We start from the raw sequence: 20009 nt of genomic DNA, 5'->3' as shown, positions 1-20009 counted from the left end.
AGTTTTGGTATCAGGCTAGCAAAATTAATGTGCTATGTAGCGTAATAATCTAACCCAGGGTGTCGAACAACACAAACATAGGCTACCAAACTTTTTCTTCCCCCATGTCATAGAAATCTTACTTTTTCCCGATTCCTTGTGCAGTCAGTACCTGTCGGTGTTATACGCAATAGACACAGCTCCACGCTGCCACGCTGACCATTCTTTGGTATAATTACAGCGAGAAATATGTGCTTAAACAAATGCACCTTCTTGGGCAAAGGAAGTAGCAGAAAACTTTTAATTGCTAAACTTTATTAAAAATGTACAAAAAGTGTCACAACACTAGTCGACCAACACATTGTTCCATCAACCCACTTAATATAATATGCGACATATATTACACAGAAGGGAAAACTACCAGGCAAAGAAAGAAAAGTTTAGTGCAAACTATGCAATGAGAAAAAGTACAGCGATGATCTACCTGACAAGAAAAGCATTTACAAGGATAAAAACTAGCAAGTTCTTACATCTTCAGGCGACCGCTTTTGCTCGGCCCAACAGGTCTAGCCGCATGGTGGTGTCCGCGAGCATCTCTATCCTGATGTCTGTGATGACGTGTTCTGGATGAAGATAAAAAACATTTCGTTTCGCACTACAAACGTTTTAGAGTGACGTAACAGTATTGGTTTTGGTTTTGAAAAAGCAAGATGATAGTAAACACAGTGCTCGTTAACAACTCTATAAAAATCTAGAAATGCAGTAGCTTCATAGCAAAATTTCACAAAATGACGAAAACTTGTTGTTTATAGTCGCAGAAAGGCTTAAAATACGAAATAATGCTTCGGTTGATACGTCTGGTTCCGGATCAATAATTCATACGTAGCAGTAGCAGCAACAAAGTTCCGAAAATAGCACAAACAACATATTTATAACTATAACGTTCCATAATGACGCTATCTCCACTTCGTTAACAGAAAACCGTTCACTAAAAATCTTTTCATCTTAAGTTAACTATAGTTCTTATATCAAAATCTCACATCATTCTATCAAATGGGTGGTCATAGACTTCATAAGTTAGTTGACGCATGTGGCTAATTAGTTTGCGTCACTCCAAATGTTACGTCAGGCATTAAAATAGTATGGCGACGTCGTCAGCGGTTGATCGCTTTGAAATGGTTACGTCACCGTCAAAATATTTTTGCTCTGAATTTACATTAAGCCAATAAACTTATTGGTTTAATTAGATGCCAATTTTATCATTAATTTGCGGTAATGGACTTAAATATGGGTTTCCACTTCTACTCCACGCTGCTGCTCACAATGCATGTATCATATTAGGGAAATACCCATCACAAAAATTTCATTATTTCCGTGGCCAGTGAAAATATTCTGTGATTTACATTTTAAAAATCACAGCTACGTCTCCAAAAATGTTGGTCAATTTTATATCATAATTATTTAGTTTTCTTTGGAAACTGTTCAAAAACGCAGCATACATTTATAAGAATATCATTCTGTGTTATCTACACTAATATCGGTGTGCATGTTGTAAATATTTTTGTTTCGTGCGATGATAGTTAGTACTCCAGTTTTGACACAGCAACTAATGATCAAAAATAAACATTATGATACAATGTGCGGATAGTGTCAATCACTAGAATAACCAGTTTAGTACCGATAGACACAACGTGTTATTGTTAATATTTACAAAAACAGAGCTGGCGAACACTCAGAACAGCAGCCTGCCCAAACAAACCACAACTATATAGTCTCTAAAACGTGAACAAAGCATTTAAATGTTGAACAAAACATACATGAAAGCTGATACGCTCCATACTGTATTCTGCAAACTTTAAACTGAACATCTTACATGAGCATACAGACAGATTTACCGAGCGTACCTGTCATATGTCCTTCCTTGACCAACAGCCCGCCTGTTATTTGGAGGAATCGGGTATGAGCTGGTCTTGCTCTTCCATTCTCTCTCGAATCCATCAATATCATCTAAACATGTTCGATGGTTATTTAATTTTTTGCATCGCAATTCTGCAAATGTTAGCACTAAGACATGCGAAGAGGTAAATGAAGGTAAAGATTTAAAGAGGTAAATCTTTAAATCCCTAACTTTTACCCCCAACGTGAACCTGCGCAAGAGAACATCCAACCTCTCTCTATTCAACAAAGCAATCTATGACCAAAATGGTAATTTCGAAAGATTTCAAAATTAATAATATATTAATTACTTTACGATAAACTTACCTTCATTCATTTCCAAGAACCTTCGTTCTTCTTCGACTGGTCCTCCCTGCTGCCTTCTCTTCTCCATCACGTGACCTTTTGACCCAATATGGTGACCAATTGCCATCTTTTCAATCCCACTTTCACTATCTCGATAGGAGCGTCGAGTTTCTCTAATCTTTTAATGAAAACATTTTTTAGTTTTCTTTTTGTTGTGGTTAAACTGCACAAAGTTGTATAAAAACTATATATAAAGTCACAAATAGTAATGCTTGTCCCGAAAAGAAAGACGCAAAACTGTCAGAATGAATGCTAAAAAGTCAGTGTCAATGCCTGTATATACAGTTCAAATTGCTAAGAATAAGCTTTGAGTGTCAGCCAATGTGAAAATTCACTGCAGCCAAAAACACTTCAACATTTATTTTCCTGCACGGATTGAAAATGCCATTAGAGATATAAGACGGTTGCAGATACAGGCACATTAGCACGAAGCATAATCACAGCATCATTACTCTTGTGTAATAATAACCTGCCCAGGAGCCAATCTAGTGGACTTAGAGGCTTGCATCATTTTTGGTTTAGATTTTCCATCGTTGTGGTAAGACATAACCGATGATGATGAGAAACTGTGAACATTGGGATTTCCCTAGATAAAACATTCCATAAAAACATTTGTATGCTTCTGTCATCTAGATTTAATAAAGAAATATATGCAATGTCTATGTGGCCTTCGGATCTACAATGTAAGATAAGCTAATCTTCAACTCACTTCTATTTTATCCATGTTTGTGTGCATGTGAGACATCATTCGATTCATGCTTTGGAATATGTCCTGAAACGGATCAGATCTTTGCACACGCCTGCAAAATTATCAGTATTCAGCAAAACCATTCATCGAATTGTTGCCTTAAACCTTCAATTACAAACTTTTATAAAGTAAAATTGCATCATTACAGACAAGTGCAATAGTGTTAATGAAAGAAATAAAAAACCGTCACTCACCGATCCGAGTTTCTCTGCTGATCTTCTCTGCCCACAATGCCTCTTGCAGGAAATGACATCAGTGAATCAAAGTCTGACCTTGGCATCCCACTTTCAACAAATACAACTCAATTATACGTTTTTGGTATCAGCAAATTAATTAGCGTTAATGTTCCACTTCATAGCAAGTTCCAAAATATACTGTTGACTTTGGTACAAAGTTATTACTACAAATGTGCAATTTGAAAACAAAATTCTGTTTTACCTGAAAAAAGGATCATCTTCGAACTCACGCATGAAGTTTCCAAACATTTTAGCAGGTGGTACTTGGTAGAACACAACAATAAGAAAATGTAATCAAAATCAGAACCAGACACAGGTCAATGACCTCAGTTTAATTTTAAAAACTAATCAGTACTAAGGATGTGGTTCTCACTGTATATTGAGAAATGTAATTTTTATTTTAAACACAACTGAAATGAATTAGCTTCTGTAACAACAATCCATTGTGGTGGCTGTTGTAACTTTTTACAGATTTTTTTGCAGTTTAATGATCTTAAATTTGTTTTGGATTTCGTGTTTACAGGAAACATTTTAAACCAGTCTCACAGATATAAAGCTGCAACAACGATACTACACCAGCAGGTTTCCAGACTGTTTTTTCTGCAAAGTACTTGCAATATATAATTCTTTGAAACTTTGTGCACCAACTAATTAATCATGTGCTCATCTGGCATTCTGTGAGAAACTCTAAACAAACTATTTGCTGGAAATCTAAACCAAATGGTAATGTACTTTAACAATTTTTTCGCCCCAAAATGAAAAAAAAACAGGCACTACAAGCTCAGAACCCTCGGCGGATTACACTTGATGCAAAAGGTTATACATGATAAATTGCATATTGATCAAAACCAAATGAGAGCAAACATTTTCTTAATTTTAATCAAAACATTGTCACTGCAAAACGCTTTGTGTTACCAGTAGGTACGGCTATCGTTGGCCGCTCCAACACATAACGGAAAGTGTGGTACATGCCTGAGAGTGATCAATGTGCATTTTGAGCCTTTTCATTTTCATAATGCTAGGCCTAGTTTACAAATTAAATTTGAAAACCAAAATGTAACTAACTTAGCCTAATTTCTGAATGTAGCTAGGCTACTGAATTATATAAACTCTGATTGGCTACATGATTTACACAAGCTACGGTATGCCAGCCATGCAAAATTAACAAAAGCAAATTAAAATTTTGCTTTCCTCCAGAAATTTCTGAAAGCGTGACGTTTATTGCTTAGAAACAGGAAGCAATCGTTACTGCCACAACGTGGGTAGACTTTATTTTTCAATAGTTTTTGACGGGGTGCTGTGATTTGTAAAATAGCATTATTACTTCTAGGTTAGTTTTTTACGTAACACAGTAAACTACTATAATACTGTTTCATTCCAATTCTTTTATTACATTCATGATAATATTTGATTTTAAGAGTACTTACGTTGAGCAAGCATTTCACTTTAATTGGTATTAAATGACGTATATAAGGTCAAAGTTCGTTGTCTGCAACTTCAAAATAAAACATTTTCAACTTCAAGAACGGTGAGTTGGGCTAGGCTAGTAAGCAAGGTGGTTAGGCTAGCCTACAGGCTAAATTTTTGGTCAGTATTGTGTAAATTTCGGCAATTTATGGCAGTACTTAGGCTGATAATAAAATGATACTAAAGTTTTAATTATGTTGTTGATAGAACTTACGGTTAAACCTTCCGCTTTTTTACATACCTGTGCGGTAATACAAGTGTATATTGGCCTAGCCTAAGCAGCAGACCAGCAGTGGAGTCAAGAGGATTTCTTATAAAGGAATGGTACAACTTACTAGGTATGCCGTGTTGGTTGATCGTATCGGCCAGGATTTGCTTAGAACTGCATACCGCTTAGTTTGTATAAGTGTACAGAGACTATGCAAGCCTATTGCCTTTCATAGAAATTGTAGTACACACAAGTTACGAGATTCATGCATGAACCAACATGCATGCAGAAATATAGTATCCACACGCCACTTAACAACAAACAAACAAGACAATTCTGCGGTTATCTGTGTTAGCTGCGTCATCCTACATAGGCTACCTCTTATGCTGATTTTGTTTTCCATGTCAAGTGAATCTGAAATAATCAACTAGAGATAAATTTCAACCGAATTATTACTTTTAGGTTCAACAACTTGCTTATATACAGTTCATTCCGGGTTCAACATTATCCAGCTAATCATTTTTTATAAATTTCTTCAACTACACTGCCCAAGTACCAATTTGTTAGCTAAAGGGATTTTTACATGAGTTGGTAAACGTTTTCCATGTTTTGAAATAAGCAAAAGAAATGTTTTCATGACTATTGGATGAAATTATTTTACTGAAAAAGTGTTTACCATTGAGAAAGGCTTGACGTCAGTTCATTTTTTCTCGTAGTTCAGGTTCGGTTTTCCTAAAACATCTGACCAAACCGGTTTAAAGGTTTAGTTCTGGTTCGACACCCCAATTTAAACTGCTGGAAAATAAAAACTAGGCAACATACTTTCCAATTTTTTTATTACTGTTTAAAAAAATTCATATGCTATTGACTTGAGCGAAAGCTTTGCAATTCAATGTCTAAAACGCTTGTAATTTAAAAAAGAATCAAAGTGGGTTGGCAATTTCCATATGTTAAGTGTGGACGATCGAAAAAATTTTGCTGCCCAGACAGTAACTCAGAAAGGGGCTATTATTGTGTTTTAAAGTTTGTATTCGGCCTACTTCATAACTTTAAAATTCATGCATTCATGTGGGGATGCAAAAGTAAAAGATCGACAATTTCTTCTGGAAAACTTTCAGTTTAGAAAAGTTTTGTTTGGAAACTTCAGATTTGAAAAATTTTGTTTTGAAATTTTTCTTAAACTGGAGTTTTTAGCTTTCTTGCTCTAATGATTAAAACACAGGGTTCATTTTTGTACTATGTAAGGAAACTGTATGCAGATTCTATTCTGCTCAAATTAAGAAGTTATTTGCATTGCTTTACTGCTAGCTACATAATTTTTAATTCACCTTTATGGTCAATTAACCTGAAAGGACAAACAATTCTTCGTAACGAGCATATTATACTTCCAGATGGAATCCCCTGCTCCATATTCACCATGGTCTACAACCACAGAAGAATCTGCTGCTAGGTGAGAAACGAAAACCTTTGTTAATCTCTAAACTTATTACAACTCATACATAATTTTTGATGTTTGGTAAATATGTTTCGGCATATAGTGTAAAAAGGTTCAGCATTTTCTATTTTTTTTCTAATTAATAATCACTAACTACTGAATTTCAGAGATGATGGAACTTTGCATGATTTGGTTAAAAGCATTTTGTCAGAGAAGTCACCTACCACCACAGGAAGGTGATATGCATTGGGTTTATTTATCTGTAATATTAGTTTTAATTGAATAGTCAATTAAGTATAGTAGGTGATCAATTTAGTTTTTAATAACATCTCCAGAAATAGTGCAAGTTTGTGGTGTAATGGAAATGGTCGCAAAATTTCCTCCGTTGATGAAAAGCCTAACCCAATAAAACACTCTCAATCAAGCCAGCAGTTAATAGCTGATAGTGGACAGGTAATTTGGTTAATGGTGCTGTTCCAGATTTTCTTCTCCCAGGTACGTGTTCTACCGCTTTCACGGCTCACTCAAAACCAACCAACGTTGCGCGTTTTTATGCAGCTTGATTCTATTCTCATGCGAGATTAAAAACTCATCTCCGATCGGGACTTGAAGTCACAAACGGATTTGTAAAATAAATTAATAAAATTTAATCAAAACTGCAACAGCAGACCGAAGCAACCAAATTAAAACAGGTGCTCACTCCCAAACCAAGAAAGTCAAATCCCCAAAGGCCACCTTCCTTTTTCTCAGGACAACTAATCATGTGTAAAGTAAATGCAGGATGCCAATCGGAAAAAGATGATACATAATGGTTAATTCAATCATATCGAGTTACTGAGGCATTAAACAAAATTAAATAACAAAGTGGGCAACAGAAACCAGCGTGATACAACCAAAGTAACACTAACAAAATAAAAAAGTGCGAGAAAACACGTAGGTGAAAGCAAGAAACAATTGTGCAAAATATTATTTTGCCACAGTGCTTATTAATATTTTACTTTTGATGTTGTTCTGAGTTTTTAGTATATATATAATTAAAAGAATCTACCTACTGTACGTGAAGTCAGGATTTAAAAAAAATTTTTTCTTCATTTTTAAATTGATTTATTTATGATTTCATTGCAGGAGTTGCAAGCAGAATCAGGCGTGCCTAATCCAAGAGTTAATCGTTTGCACAGCGCACCATTGTTTGGTTCAGAAAATAGCTCGTTTAATGCATCCAATTATTCTCAAAATGCTCAGCCATTCAATAATTCGTCAAGATTTTTAGATAAGAGCTGCAATTTAGACTATTCCAGTGATAATTGCTCAGAATATTTTCAGAACCTTTCAGCCAATAAAGAAACAAACAAAATTTTCATGAGAAATGAAGGTCAAAAAGCAGGTTAGTGTTAGAGGCATATATGAGATTTTAAAATTTTGAACTGTATGAAAATTAGAAACAACCACAGCCAAGTGCAATTGTTTAAAAGTAAACGGCAATGAAAGTAAATGACAGATTAGGACAACCCTGTTTGTTGTTGGTCGTAATCTACTGCGCAGTACCAGTTTATTTAGCTGATGTTTGATATCATGACATATCATTTTGACATCCTACATCACAGATTCACAAACATTTTTCACTAAACTACTATTTTTTTAAATAAACTAGATATGTTTTCTGGTGGAGGAGATTTTTTGAATCTTTGTTTAAACTTAGATGAGGGCAGTGATCTCGTTGCTAAAGCCAACTTCATTGATGCACATGCAAGATACAAGTTAGTGTGAAAATAGAATTTATATTATTTGATTTATCGGTCAGATGATTGTTTTTTGCATACTGTATATAGGGAATAGGTATCTGGACGCTCACAGTAATTTCATCAAAGCATATCAACGTCAAAAATAACAAAAATATTGGAATAAGACTGTCACCAAACAAAATAAGTCCAAGACTATATTAACTTTTAAAAGTATTATATGAAAAGGATACAAAAACGTATTGCTTTGATGGAAATATTCAAATATTTAGATCATTTTGGATTTACTCTGATATCATTCCGTTCTTTATATAAAACACATCCCCAGGTGCTTGAGAAAATCGTTAGTTGTGTCAGATCAAACGATTTGTTATTTACAGTACAGCAGACCTGTCTTATAAATGTGCACTAGCAGGTTTAGAACAGTATACACCAGTACAGAATAATGAGAACTTTTACCTGTTATGCTTCTTGTTTTATGATGAAGCAACTTAAATTAAGATTACATCCATAAACATGTTGATCTTGTGCTTTGACTAATTTGTTTTTCCTGTATTTGTACCTGCACAGGCCAGACAATCTGTTCATGGGAGATCTTCCATGGAATATGAATTTGATCCATCACAACAGAAACTATTTTGGTTCGCAAGGTGATTAGTAAGAAAAGATCTGGTATGATATTCCGAAAACTTTAAGTTTGCAAGTTTAGTCCATAATTCATAAAAAAAACGTGTTTGTTCAGATTATGCTGTATTTTTCTTTAAATCAATATGGCGACTATGAAAACAAAATAACTATCTAAGAGTCACTGAAGTCAACTTAGTAGAGATAGCCTGTAGTAAACATAGATATATAATACGTGAAATTATTCCACTTATAGATTTGCAATTTGCAGGAGATGGAAGTGAATTTAGCAAACCAACGACTTACCTGGGTGGAACGACTCTCAATACAAGCAACTATTTCCATTCAACGCCGCAACATCTTGCTAACCATTCAGGCCCCACTCCCGTGGCAAGGTTCGATTATAAGATGAAATTTTGATTTTTTTGCTTTATTTTCAGTGTTATGCTATGAAGCAGCTATGTCCAACCGAAATACCTCAGTTGGCCAAGAAGTACATCACTGGTTCAATTCGGGCCGCACATTGCTACCATGAATATCGTGAAACATTACTAACCACACAAACACAGGACTAACGACACACAATAACGGACCTTATGACGCTCAAGCGATCTGTACATGAATAAAATAATAGTCAACGGCACACTTGCATATACACAATACACATACGCTTTCATACACATACACTTAACATATAATACAACGATACCACCAGCGATCCAACAACCGTTATGCGCTAAATATTAGGTTTAGTTTTAGCAACTAAAATTTGTTACACTTTTGTATGATGCTGTTGCTCATTTTGTGCTTGTTTATAACTGCATGCGCTAAATACGCTTGTATTTCAGAATGAATGACTACCAAGAACAGCTAATTCAACAGAAGTTCAGGGAACTAGGCCTGGGAAATGGAACACCACCATATTCAAATAACAACAACATGAGTAAGTTGTATTGTTGTTAATATCTAACTGTGATTGCAGGAATTTTGTCCTCTTTAAAACCTTATGATATTGACTTATAACTTGGTTTGATTAAGTCTGTGGTCAAAGACAAGACCATTGTAGACCTAGGAATTCTGCTACTTTTATTGACATTCATAAAATTCCATTTCATGATGATAAATATAAGTGTTGTTTTTCCTCTGTTGCAAGTGGGTATGAGGCCAACGGATTTGTCACAAATCCATCTTCGACGTGTGGACCCGGTAAAACAGCAGACCACCCCTCAAAAGTTGCTGAACCACGGTACCAACAAACCCATCTGTTCAAATAAAAACGCTTATTTTTCATGGAATTTTCCAATATTTTATTTGTTTGTGGTAAATTTCTTAGTTTTGGATGAGATGCTCAAAAAAGCTAAATTTGAAACAAACCATATAAAATTCCTCATCTTCAGGTTATGGTGGTCAAGAATACGATAGTGCTTTTCCTTCACCGATTGAACGAACAACTTTTGCATCTCCAAGTTTTCATGAAATCGCCACTCCAAGTCAACAGGAACAAGAGTTGTTTCGTCCAATTCTTCCACAAAATGATAACAAGGTTAGAAAAACTAGGTCACAGTTTTTTGTTGTATTATTATACTATAAGTTTGTCTGAACGGTTGTTGTTTGCGTCTTTCTTATGGCTTTCAACTACAGTGCAATGTACAGTGGGATGTGCCAGTGACGATAGCGACATTGCCTTTCTTCAAATTCTGTGGTGTATTAAAGCTGTATTATATTGTATTGGCATCGGGACAAAAACTTATGCTTTAAAACTAAAACAGCCAAAGAGTCATGTTGTTAATGATAATTATATGGTTGGATTTAACAATAAGCCAAATAAAACATAGTCTGACGACAAAGACCACAATAGTTTTAAGGCAAAGAAAAAATCTGACAAGATTTCAATGTTTTACCACAAAGATCTTTTACTCTATCATTGTTCTTGGTGCAGATCATTTTTTTTTGCTTTTGGTACCGTGGTTGTTCAGATCGACGAATGAAAGTTATTTGCGGTTATTTTTGACAAAATGATTGCTCAGACATCATGGGAATCTTCTGACCACGGAGCGCAATGACGTTATTGTCTCCTCAAATATCTAATTCTACCACTGCACTACACATTCATTGACGATTTGGAACACTAAAGCCCGATGATCTTTCTGTTTAATCAGGTGGAATCACCTTGGAGAAATGAGTCTGGTCGATCAAGCATTGAAGTGAGCACAGCTATTTGTGAAAACAGGACAAAGTTGGCCTCCAATTCTGATTTTGAATATTCCTCGAAAGCAAGTAAGGAGCTTTAAAAAATAATCCAATTTAGGGAAGTTTTTATGTAGAGGTTATTACTGAAATAAATTTTTGGAGCGCAATATGTTTAATGTTTATGGATTACCAAGTTTTTTTTTAATTTATTGCATTAAAGGACTGGGAAACAACAATAATTCACAAATGCAAGAACAAACCAAGCACAAAGAACAGGTATGCAAAGTCAGTTGCTATAATAGAGAACAAAATACTTTCTATAACATGGTAGTAGTCGCATAAAAAACAATGAAAGCTCCATGAACTCGACTGCATGATAACTTGAAGTAACTTCGCCTACTGCTCACATCTGTTAAACAGCTATTTACATCTCGAGACTTCTTAACTGGAAATTTTGTTTAACTAAATATTTCTGTACTAACCAAGGCATTTGAGTAGTAACCAAAGTAACCAAGGCATTGATTTTGAGTTAAAACGTTTTCACTATATTTCCAGCATTATTATATTTAATGCTACATACTAATATGCTTGTCGTAACACTAGATACCATGTAATAAATATTACATCATTTGTAATACTTGTAACACGCTATGATATATGTCTTACATCCTTTAAAAACAAAAGTAAATTTTCGTAAATTCACAAAAAGTTCTTGCTTGATATGCAGGGAAGGAAAGATGATGGTCGTGGACTTCTTTCGGCCCCCGCTTCACTGGGGAGCTTCCGAGGAAAGGATCATGGTGTTATGCCTCAACCCCCTCTGTCAACCATGCAGCAGTTTAACCTCACACAGCCACAGCCCAACTACAACCCAATGTTTAATCCAGCTGCTGTACCCGCTGCCTATTTTCAACAACCTATGATGCCCCAACTATTATACCCGGCTTCCTGTCCCCAGTTTAGTTCGTTTCAGCCAGCCCAATTCCCCATGAATGACAACCAAGGCTTCTCAAAACCCCCAACAATGGAATTCGCTGCAAACAACTTCCCACCAAGGGTGAACACGACCATGTTCAATCCTTATATGAGCGAAAGGGGGTGGCCTTTTGTGGCTCTCGGTAGGCATAATATAGCTTTTTAAAATAATGATGATTACGTTATATTTTTGTGCACTTGTCCATTTTATGGGTCATAATTACCTTTCATAAAATATGATGTTACTTTGGTTTATTTCGCCTGTCTGGTTTGTTATAACCGGATCAAGAAGTTAAAATCATATAAATATTGCAGTTGGTAGGCAATAATATTTTATTGGACATACTTCCAGTAGTTTATTTAACCCTTGACACATAATAGCACATGTAGTGTAACAATTACTCAGGTGGGAATCCACCTAACATGTGCAATTCATCTCTGTCCAAGCCTGCCCGTACCCAGTCACAAAACAAGCTGTACATAGCCCTCGAGGAATGCTACGATCAGTACAGAAGCCTGGAAAAGGAGCGCAAGAAGGTTTTTAACATAGCACCATAATGCACCTGTACTGCTGCACCTCGGACATCAATGTGATGTCTATGTAAATTTTTGCAGACTGAAGCAGAGTTGGCGAGATGCTTTCCAGGACGAAGAGTGACAAGTTCAAACAACACCCCACTACCTAAACCACCACCTAACCCATCAAAAGTTGACAAACTGATATCGGACCAGCATCGTGAACACAGTAGGGTAGGTCGCAAGCCTACAACTAATTTCTAATTATTTTTGTTATGTTTTCATTTACAGCACGAACGCTTTGTCCAACTTTTGCATTGATGTCTACAAGTTATTATTGAAATAAATATTTAAAGTCAATAATGTCCAGGTGATGGCGCTGCTGGACAGGATGGAGCACCTCCTAGAAGGTCCAATGCTTGCCAGCGTCACCAACACGATGGAGATCCAGTATCGATACATACGAGAATCTGAGGCTCGGAGGAGAGACGAAATCAATGCATGGCAGCACGTCCCATCTGGTCCATTGCTTATGGACGACACTGATATGGGTAACCAATCAGTGATTAGTTTATTCTATGAAGTACCGATAGTCTGTAATTGTGAACCAGGTGTCACCAAATTTTTTTCACAAAGGGCCAGATAAGCATGAAAACTGCGATCGCGGGCCGGATTTCCCCTTTTTTTCAACAGGCTACAATACAATAAGCTCATTTGTGGCACAGTTAAGCGAGTCGTAGTTTGGTGACCCCTGGTGTAAGCCAAAGATTCCTATAGTAAATAAAACAGCTATTAGAAGTAATTAACATAATAAGCCATCATGAAAATGTGGCAGTTTAACTGTGGATATAACGAATATTAACTTTTCAACCGGTTAGATTCGCTGACAGTAACGTTGGCCAACACGCTTGAACGACTCACAGTTGCAACAAAGAAAGCACGTACTGCTCTGTGGGTGGCCATGCATGTGACATTGCAACGAAAAGATTCAGTCCATGAAGAATAATTCTCATCGACTGTCATAAATTTTTTTTATTGAGCAGAACCAATAGCACATCATGCATGGAAGTTGAGACAATAATTTACAATTTCATTTATTTTAAACAATGAACTTCCATAAAGAACTGCTTAGGAAGAATCTTTTGCCAGGAATTAGGTAAAGGTTTCCAGCTTAAGAATCTGTATCATGACTTCTTGCATATATCAAGAAGCCACATTTTTATAAGTTGTAAACGTTTACAGGCTTTTAAATTTATGTTGTAGATATAAAGCTTTAATATTATGAGCTGTTAAATTTTGACCTTTCTAGATTCTTTTTTCAAAAAAAGATTTTGCTAAAGATGTCTGTTTAGAAATTATGTCATAACACTGGATTATAAGTCAATTTAATTATTGAGTGTTAGTAGTTAGGCACTAATGTTGTTTGTTGCTTTTTAAAGTCGATTTTAATTATCATTTTTTTAGTTATTATTATTACCTTATTTAACCTATAGTTTATTCACCGTTCTTGCAAATAGTTAGTTGTTGTTCTTGTTTTTTTCACTTTTCCAAGTGAAAAACTAATTTGCCCTTTCACTGCACTGCCCCTGATGTTAGCGCCCATATGTTTTCCTTCAAACCCAACCCCTATTATTTTTCTAAACATTTGAATATTGATGTTTTACTCTTGAAATATTACTGACCTACAGGAAAATGAATTTAAATTATTACTAGGGACACTTGCACCTCTGTTGTTTATTGCGATGTTTCACAGATTAGGCAATTTTAATTTTATCACTGTTATTGAACAAGGTATCAAATAAAAAGTCAAAAAAAGTCTGTGGTGCATTCCATTATTTTAACTTTTAGGGCGTATTGTTATTACACTATTACCAACCAATATAAGCAGTGTTGATATAACAGTGCCCATTGAAAGAGATTACATTAAATGACTGTATGTCTCCGTTTCATCAATTACCAAAGTTATAAAAATATTAACATTGTTTCCATTTCAAAAACATTTTATCACTTTCTTACGAAAATGTGTGGTGCGAGAAATAAAGTAAAAAGATGACCGCACAGTCATAAATATTTAATATCCTGACAATTGGTTTCAAGCAACAGTGCCAAAAGATTTAATGCATGCACAAAGAATGCTACACAGCACTATAAAGGCACCATTAACAATCATACAAATAAGAACAACAAAGTAAAAAGATCTATTGTTTATTATTAGCAGTCATCATCTGGATCGTTCTTTTTTCTGAGTACGTTTCTTTTCCTTGTCTTTTCGTTCAGTTTTTTTAATCTTTTGGAGCTCACGATCTGCCTGCAACCCACAAAAACCAAATTTATAACAAAATTGCTACACTGAACAAAGGAATTGCAAACGTGTACAAGGTGATATTAGGATGTGTTACGAAACACAAAGAACCAAAAATAATATTGGAGCTGAACACTACTCTGTCTTGTTCTTTTTTCTTTGCCGATTCCTCTTTCCGTTTCTGTCTTTCCATCTTTTCAGCTTGTGTAATTTTTTCTGCATTATCATTTTGAAAAACCTTTAACGCAGAATCTAAAGAAAAAAGAAAAAATATTTCAGACAGGCCAAAACTAACTACATTATCATTTTTAATAACATGTTAAGATAGTTAATAAAAAGCTATCATAACAATAAGATAGCTAAGCACAGTGCTTCAACAGGCCTAATGTCATAAATCTACAAGTTACAATTTTCCTCGACCTATTTTAAATCACTCACCGACAGTATTTCGGTGTTTAGCAGCTACATCATTTTCAGGAGTAAGAATTTCGGTTAAGAAAAAATTTTCTAAAACTTCAATCACTTTACACAAAGGTTTTACATGCCAGATCAAGTTATGCAGCCCGTGACAAGAAAGCAAAGTAGTTTATGATATGTTACAAATATAATACATAATGATAGACATGGCAGTTATTGTCATTTATTATTATTGTTGTAATAAAATTGTGTTAATGTAACTTTCATCACAAAAACTCAGTGGTAAAAAATCACATCTGCCATGAAACCATTTTTCTAATTCACTAATTCCAGTTCAATATCTATCTCATTTATTATAATGTTACCGTGGATTAACAGAGCAGAGATTGAAATAATAAATTAAATATTGATCAGAAAAAGGATATTTCTCTTCAAAATCTGCGCCATCATGTACCGAACTATACATGGCAATCACAGACTGCTTGATGGAATCCAATTCTTTTGTTAGCTCTAAGTAACATAAATCACTTCAAACAATAACCTTCATGAAAATCAACCATGATGCGTTAAAAAAATCATAAAATACAGTCATTGGCTTTTCAACCAAGTTCACATGAAAGACTAAAAACCAGATCATTTACTGACTTTGATCAGAATTATTTTGAATCTTTTGACCTGAGGAAACCCCAACATGAGCAGCTATGATGTCATCAATTTTCTTTTCAGGCTCTGCAGAATAAATTGTCAGTGATATGAAGTGAGATATTTTGTGCACCGTTAACGCAGTAGTTCTTAACACTAGAACGGCCGGAAAACAAGTTTACCTCCAACAGCCGGTGGTGTCGAAAACGACACCATTCTAAAAATGTACTCTTTGATTAAATTTAGTGAAAATCTCAAAACTAAATACATCCGTAATGAATCTAGGATGTATTTTGCTTGTTCAGTTGAAACAAAAACTAACATAGCTACAGCAAGTCAATCTTTTATGACGTTGCACAAATTTGTAAGGAACGAAAAAAAACAACATTTATGTCGATTTAAAAAAAAAACAAATGCTATTCTGATGGTAGCTATCTTAACAAAGTGTAAACTATTGTAGATAAAGTTGATATGATTCCTACACACAATATGATAAGTCTTTTGAGTTTACAGCAGGACCCATGTTGATCAATTTACGTCGTGCAGTTTTGCATTCTGTAAGCTTCCAGTTGACGTTACCACACACTCCGCAAATTGGCCTGCTGCAGTGACTGCAAACTAACTGTATTATTTTTGCAACCTTGTCCCGCACATTTCCTTAGCTTTCCAGATGGTCTTTTCTGTGCTGGGTTCACTTCTCTCTGGACCACTTGCTTCCGCTTCACCATGTAAGCATCACTCAACTTCTCCATAAGCTGAAGTATGAAGCTTCGTCGGCTGATTTTGCTACCGGAACTTTTTCTGTACTGAATCCAGGAATTTAGCGCTGCTATGTCCAGTAGGTTTGTTCAAACAGCCAAAGGCCATAGTCTACTTGCTGCATGGGTTGTGTATTTTCTTGCCATTTGGTCGAAAACGTCCACGCCTACCTTGTTTTGGTTGTAGAATTGTATAACCGTAGGTTTCTTTTTTTCTGTTGCATCAGTGCTTGGGCTGTTGTGCATTGTCGATAAAAGGTTAATATTTTTCTTTTGTTTGCATTGGTAATTAACAAGCATACAGTTTTTCGGTAAATTGTAGAAGAACTTGCTAGAAAACTTTTCTTCCTCCCCTTTGGTTATCTCTTTTGGAAGTCCTTTGCTGTTAGGTGGAACCGTTCCCACAATTGTCATATTTCTTTGGTTTAGCAAACCAGCAAGATGCACACTAGTAAAAAAGTTATCTGTTGTGATGTTGTATCCGCCATTTTTATCCAAGTGTCTAGTAAGTTTCATCACAACATCTTCGGCAAGAGGTCTGCCATTTCGCTGATCTTTTTCCAGAGCGCCGAGGTATGGTAAGATTTTACTAACTTTTTTGGAGCTCATCTCAGCTAGTACTCAAAACTTCATCCCAAATTAGTCCGTTTTTTTGGCATGAAAACAATGAAAGGACATCTGTTCTTCATCGGAAACAACTGCTCATCCACTGTTAAAATCCAATCCGGCCTGTAGTTTCTTATGCAATTAGGGACCAATACTTCCATGGGCTGACGAATGTGTATAAATTTATCGGCCAACAATCTCTGACTTCGGCAATCTTTGTTATCAAATCTAATATATCTTTTCCTATGTCAGCTCTTGACATAGTTTCCCTGAAGATAGGAGGGCCGTACTTTTCACTCCACAAAAAGTTGACAGAATGGCTTTTACCGTAAATCCCTCTTGCGTACTGTAAGGAAATGAATGCCTCCAGCTTTTCCATTGGTAAAAGGAAGTTGGGCTCATCTTTGGTAGCTTCTCTTATTGTATGTGTTTTTATGGGGATCAAAATAGAGTTGTCAACAAACAATTTCCAGCCATCGTAAGGGCTATTAGAAGCTTTGTAGCGAACACTAGGATTGACAACTGGTCTCACCCGCACTAAGTTTGCAGGATTGGATTGAAACGAAAACCGACAAAGTATGTGTATGACGTCATAAACTCAACGTAAAAGTTGTATCTAAATGAGACAAACAATCAATTAAAAAGATAAAAACCAGGGTAATCTCACATATATGATAGTTGCAAGTGCAATCGTGCGATGTAATAAGTTGTTGTAGTCTATGGTACCTCTAAAGTCATCTTGGTGTCGATTTCGACACCTTGGCCGTTGAAGGTATAACAGGTTGTAAAAAATTAATCGAAAGTCAAATTTCAGTAAATGTTACTTAGCCATACTCCTTTAAGAAAGTTAGGAAGCTACTGAAAATTTTATACCGTTGCAACTATATTTGCTAAAAAAAAAGTACATCAAAATTCAAAAAGTGTCGATTTCGACACCTCGGCCGTTCTAGTGTTAAACTGGGTTAAATTGAACCCCAGGAGTTTGGTGAGTCAGTCACGACACACATGCTGTTTGAATAACGCATGACCTTGAACTTTAACAATTAGGTTTTGATACATGCAGGTTTCAGACTTACAACGTTCAGTACCTCTGACAAGTTCAAGAACCATTGCATTTAAGACTTTGTAGTTAACTTATCAAAAATGAAACCAACATTTGACTCTGACACAATTTATGTCAGATATCAAAAAATAATACACTACCTTATTATCAAGTAACACCAACCTGGAACTTTCACTTCCTTTTCCCCTTTCATTTTTTGCCAACTCTGCAAAACTTCATTACACAGAATCGCACTGTCTTCCTGTATAGTATAGAGTATAGACACTGTTTTATTCTAAAAGCAGCAAACATAACTAGTTTTGTAACAAATTGTTTTAGAAGCAAAGTTCAAAACCTGGCTCCATAACGTTTCCTTTGGAAATACGGCCATAAGAAATTTACATATATATTGTACACACTTCATGCACCTTCAATTTTGATAACAAATCATCATCAGCCTTATATAATAATAGTGGGTCTAGTACACAAGTGTACAGTAACCACTGGATGCCTTTGTATACTAGATCCCAGCTACTCAAATTGCGACGCCATCTGGTTATGCACTTGTATACTAGACTCGTACTATTTACCGTTTGATACAAATAAACTATTAAAAAAGAGAAACCTTACAAAAATTTATGCTCATGGGGACACTTACACTAAGATGCAATACCATGGTTACCAGGATCACTTATACGCAGTGAAGGATTTTCACAAAGCATCTGAGACAGAACGCCATATAAAAAAGATCAATGTTGAATACTAACCACGACTGATTCAAGAATTTCAGTCAAGGCTTCCTTCTTCATTGGTTCTTCCTCATTTTCTTCTAAAATTCCGACAATATAAGCACCGTAGACATTGTTGTCGATGTCCAACGATGTTAGCTTCTTGCATAACCAATCATCAAAGCCAGAGAGGGCGGCCATCTCAACTTTCATCCAATTAAAATTGAATCCAGTTCAATACTTTTTTGTTATAAATGGTGTTTAACAAAGCAGTTTACTTCACTGGCAAAGTGTAAAGACCTAATCTAGATGATATTTTTACTCAATGATAAGCTCACCTTAAAATTATCACATAACAACCTCAATACAATACAAATCTATTATATAACAATTGGTTAATCTCATCATGTTTATTCGTTCATACTGTGATATCTTGATTAAGTTCCTATACACTAGGGCTAGGCCTATAGGCTACATTCAGACATTTTTCATGTAAGTTATAAACACAATTCAGTGTAAGTTAAGTTTTCGTTTCGTGCATACGCTACATTCATAGCTTCTAAAAGCAAAATCCTAACAGTAATTCATGCTTTTTCAGATTTTAAATGTTAAACCATTACGCAACACCACAAACAGAGTAAAAGTAAAACCACTCCCTTTTGCCATATTAGACGCATCACCTATCAACAGCATTGCCTGTTTTCTCCATAGAGAAGACAGAAGAACATGACAGCATTTTCCTAAGGGAATTACCCTTTTTAAAACGGAATTGTTTTTCTAAACAAAACACGCCAACTTTTGAAACATGACAAAATTATTTCATTAGGCTGCCATTTTGAGTTTGTAACTTTATTAATGTAACTGTTTTTGAACCGTTTGAAATTCGTTCATCTTTGCTTCTATTAAATACTCGACTCTTTGAAATTAATAAATGCCATTTTTTCTCTTTTTTTAAGTTCACACGAAGAAGGAAAGCCTTCAAGATATGAGCTGAGAATTATAAATTTTCTCAGCGGCAATGAGAAAGCTTAGAAGTTTAGGTACATATCAAATGAGGTTTAATCAAATCGCATCATAGTAAATTAACAGGGAGGGC

At 35.3% G+C, this 20009-nt stretch overlaps 3 protein-coding genes across 5 annotated transcripts; 1 reads left to right on the top strand and 2 right to left on the bottom strand.

The window, feature by feature from the left end:
• Nucleotides 1-277: 277 nt before the first annotated feature.
• LOC143465960 (myeloid leukemia factor 1-like) lies at nucleotides 278-3655 on the bottom strand. The gene is made up of 7 exons (XM_076964506.1): nucleotides 3467-3655; nucleotides 3223-3312; nucleotides 2990-3080; nucleotides 2750-2866; nucleotides 2242-2398; nucleotides 1884-1986; nucleotides 278-602 (listed from the first exon to the last, which is right to left on the bottom strand). Exons 1-7 carry the CDS (start codon nucleotides 3511-3513, stop codon nucleotides 506-508), a joined length of 702 nt encoding a protein of 233 aa, XP_076820621.1. The 5' UTR covers nucleotides 3514-3655; the 3' UTR covers nucleotides 278-505.
• A 1116-nt stretch (nucleotides 3656-4771) lies between these two features.
• On the top strand, nucleotides 4772-14236 carry LOC143465522 (uncharacterized). Of its 3 annotated transcripts, none has more exons than XM_076963861.1 (19): nucleotides 4772-4792; nucleotides 4939-5069; nucleotides 6331-6389; nucleotides 6542-6610; nucleotides 6710-6827; nucleotides 7500-7758; nucleotides 8074-8131; nucleotides 8684-8763; nucleotides 8994-9132; nucleotides 9586-9680; nucleotides 9891-9983; nucleotides 10135-10280; nucleotides 10897-11014; nucleotides 11148-11203; nucleotides 11655-12045; nucleotides 12309-12439; nucleotides 12518-12652; nucleotides 12789-12969; nucleotides 13297-14236. In XM_076963861.1, the coding sequence occupies exons 3-19, from the start codon at nucleotides 6331-6333 to the stop codon at nucleotides 13422-13424; spliced, it is 2256 nt and encodes a 751-aa protein (XP_076819976.1). In that variant the 5' UTR covers nucleotides 4772-4792; nucleotides 4939-5069; the 3' UTR covers nucleotides 13425-14236. The 3 variants fall into 3 exon arrangements, with proteins under 3 accessions (XP_076819976.1, XP_076819975.1, XP_076819974.1); XM_076963860.1 differs by having other exon boundaries at nucleotides 4773-4792; nucleotides 8026-8131; nucleotides 9009-9132; XM_076963859.1 differs by having other exon boundaries at nucleotides 4773-4792; nucleotides 8026-8131.
• On the bottom strand, nucleotides 14137-19292 carry LOC143465523 (coiled-coil domain-containing protein 43-like). Its single transcript, XM_076963862.1, has 7 exons — nucleotides 18953-19292; nucleotides 18369-18447; nucleotides 15783-15866; nucleotides 15563-15647; nucleotides 15159-15199; nucleotides 14860-14972; nucleotides 14137-14726 (listed from the first exon to the last, which is right to left on the bottom strand). Exons 1-7 carry the CDS (start codon nucleotides 19124-19126, stop codon nucleotides 14640-14642), a joined length of 663 nt encoding a protein of 220 aa, XP_076819977.1. The 5' UTR covers nucleotides 19127-19292; the 3' UTR covers nucleotides 14137-14639.
• Between the last annotated feature and the right edge of the window lie 717 nt (nucleotides 19293-20009).

This window comes from Clavelina lepadiformis, chromosome 7 (assembly GCF_947623445.1).
Source record: "Clavelina lepadiformis chromosome 7, kaClaLepa1.1, whole genome shotgun sequence".
In the NCBI taxonomy this organism is placed as follows: Eukaryota; Metazoa; Chordata; class Ascidiacea; order Aplousobranchia; family Clavelinidae; genus Clavelina; species Clavelina lepadiformis.
The sequence above is the reverse complement of the archived record's forward strand: the minus strand, read 5'-3'. Positions and strand labels throughout refer to the sequence as shown.

Bases quoted from the DNA above. Each gene is read 5' to 3' on its own strand.
- LOC143465522 (XM_076963859.1), top strand. From the start codon at position 6,331: ATGGAATCCCCTGCTCCATATTCACCATGGTCTACAACCACAGAAGAA. The intron at 9,984-10,134 runs GTACCAACAAAC...CCTCATCTTCAG, and splicing joins TCAAAAGTTGCTGAACCACG to GTTATGGTGGTCAAGAATAC. The intron at 12,440-12,517 runs GTTTTTAACATA...AAATTTTTGCAG, and splicing joins TGGAAAAGGAGCGCAAGAAG to ACTGAAGCAGAGTTGGCGAG.
- LOC143465960 (XM_076964506.1), bottom strand. From the start codon at position 3,513: ATGTTTGGAAACTTCATGCGTGAGTTCGAAGATGATCCTTTTTTCAG. The intron at 3,081-3,222 runs GTGAGTGACGGT...ATAATTTTGCAG, and splicing joins CAGCAGAGAAACTCGGATCG to GCGTGTGCAAAGATCTGATC. The intron at 2,867-2,989 runs GTGAGTTGAAGA...TGTTTTATCTAG, and splicing joins CAAACATGGATAAAATAGAA to GGAAATCCCAATGTTCACAG.
- LOC143465523 (XM_076963862.1), bottom strand. From the start codon at position 19,126: ATGAAAGTTGAGATGGCCGCCCTCTCTGGCTTTGATGATTGGTTATGC. The intron at 15,867-18,368 runs GTTGGTGTTACT...TTTATTCTGCAG, and splicing joins AAAGGAAGTGAAAGTTCCAG to AGCCTGAAAAGAAAATTGAT. The intron at 15,200-15,562 runs ATATCCTTTTTC...CGAAATTCTTAC, and splicing joins GGCGCAGATTTTGAAGAGAA to TCCTGAAAATGATGTAGCTG.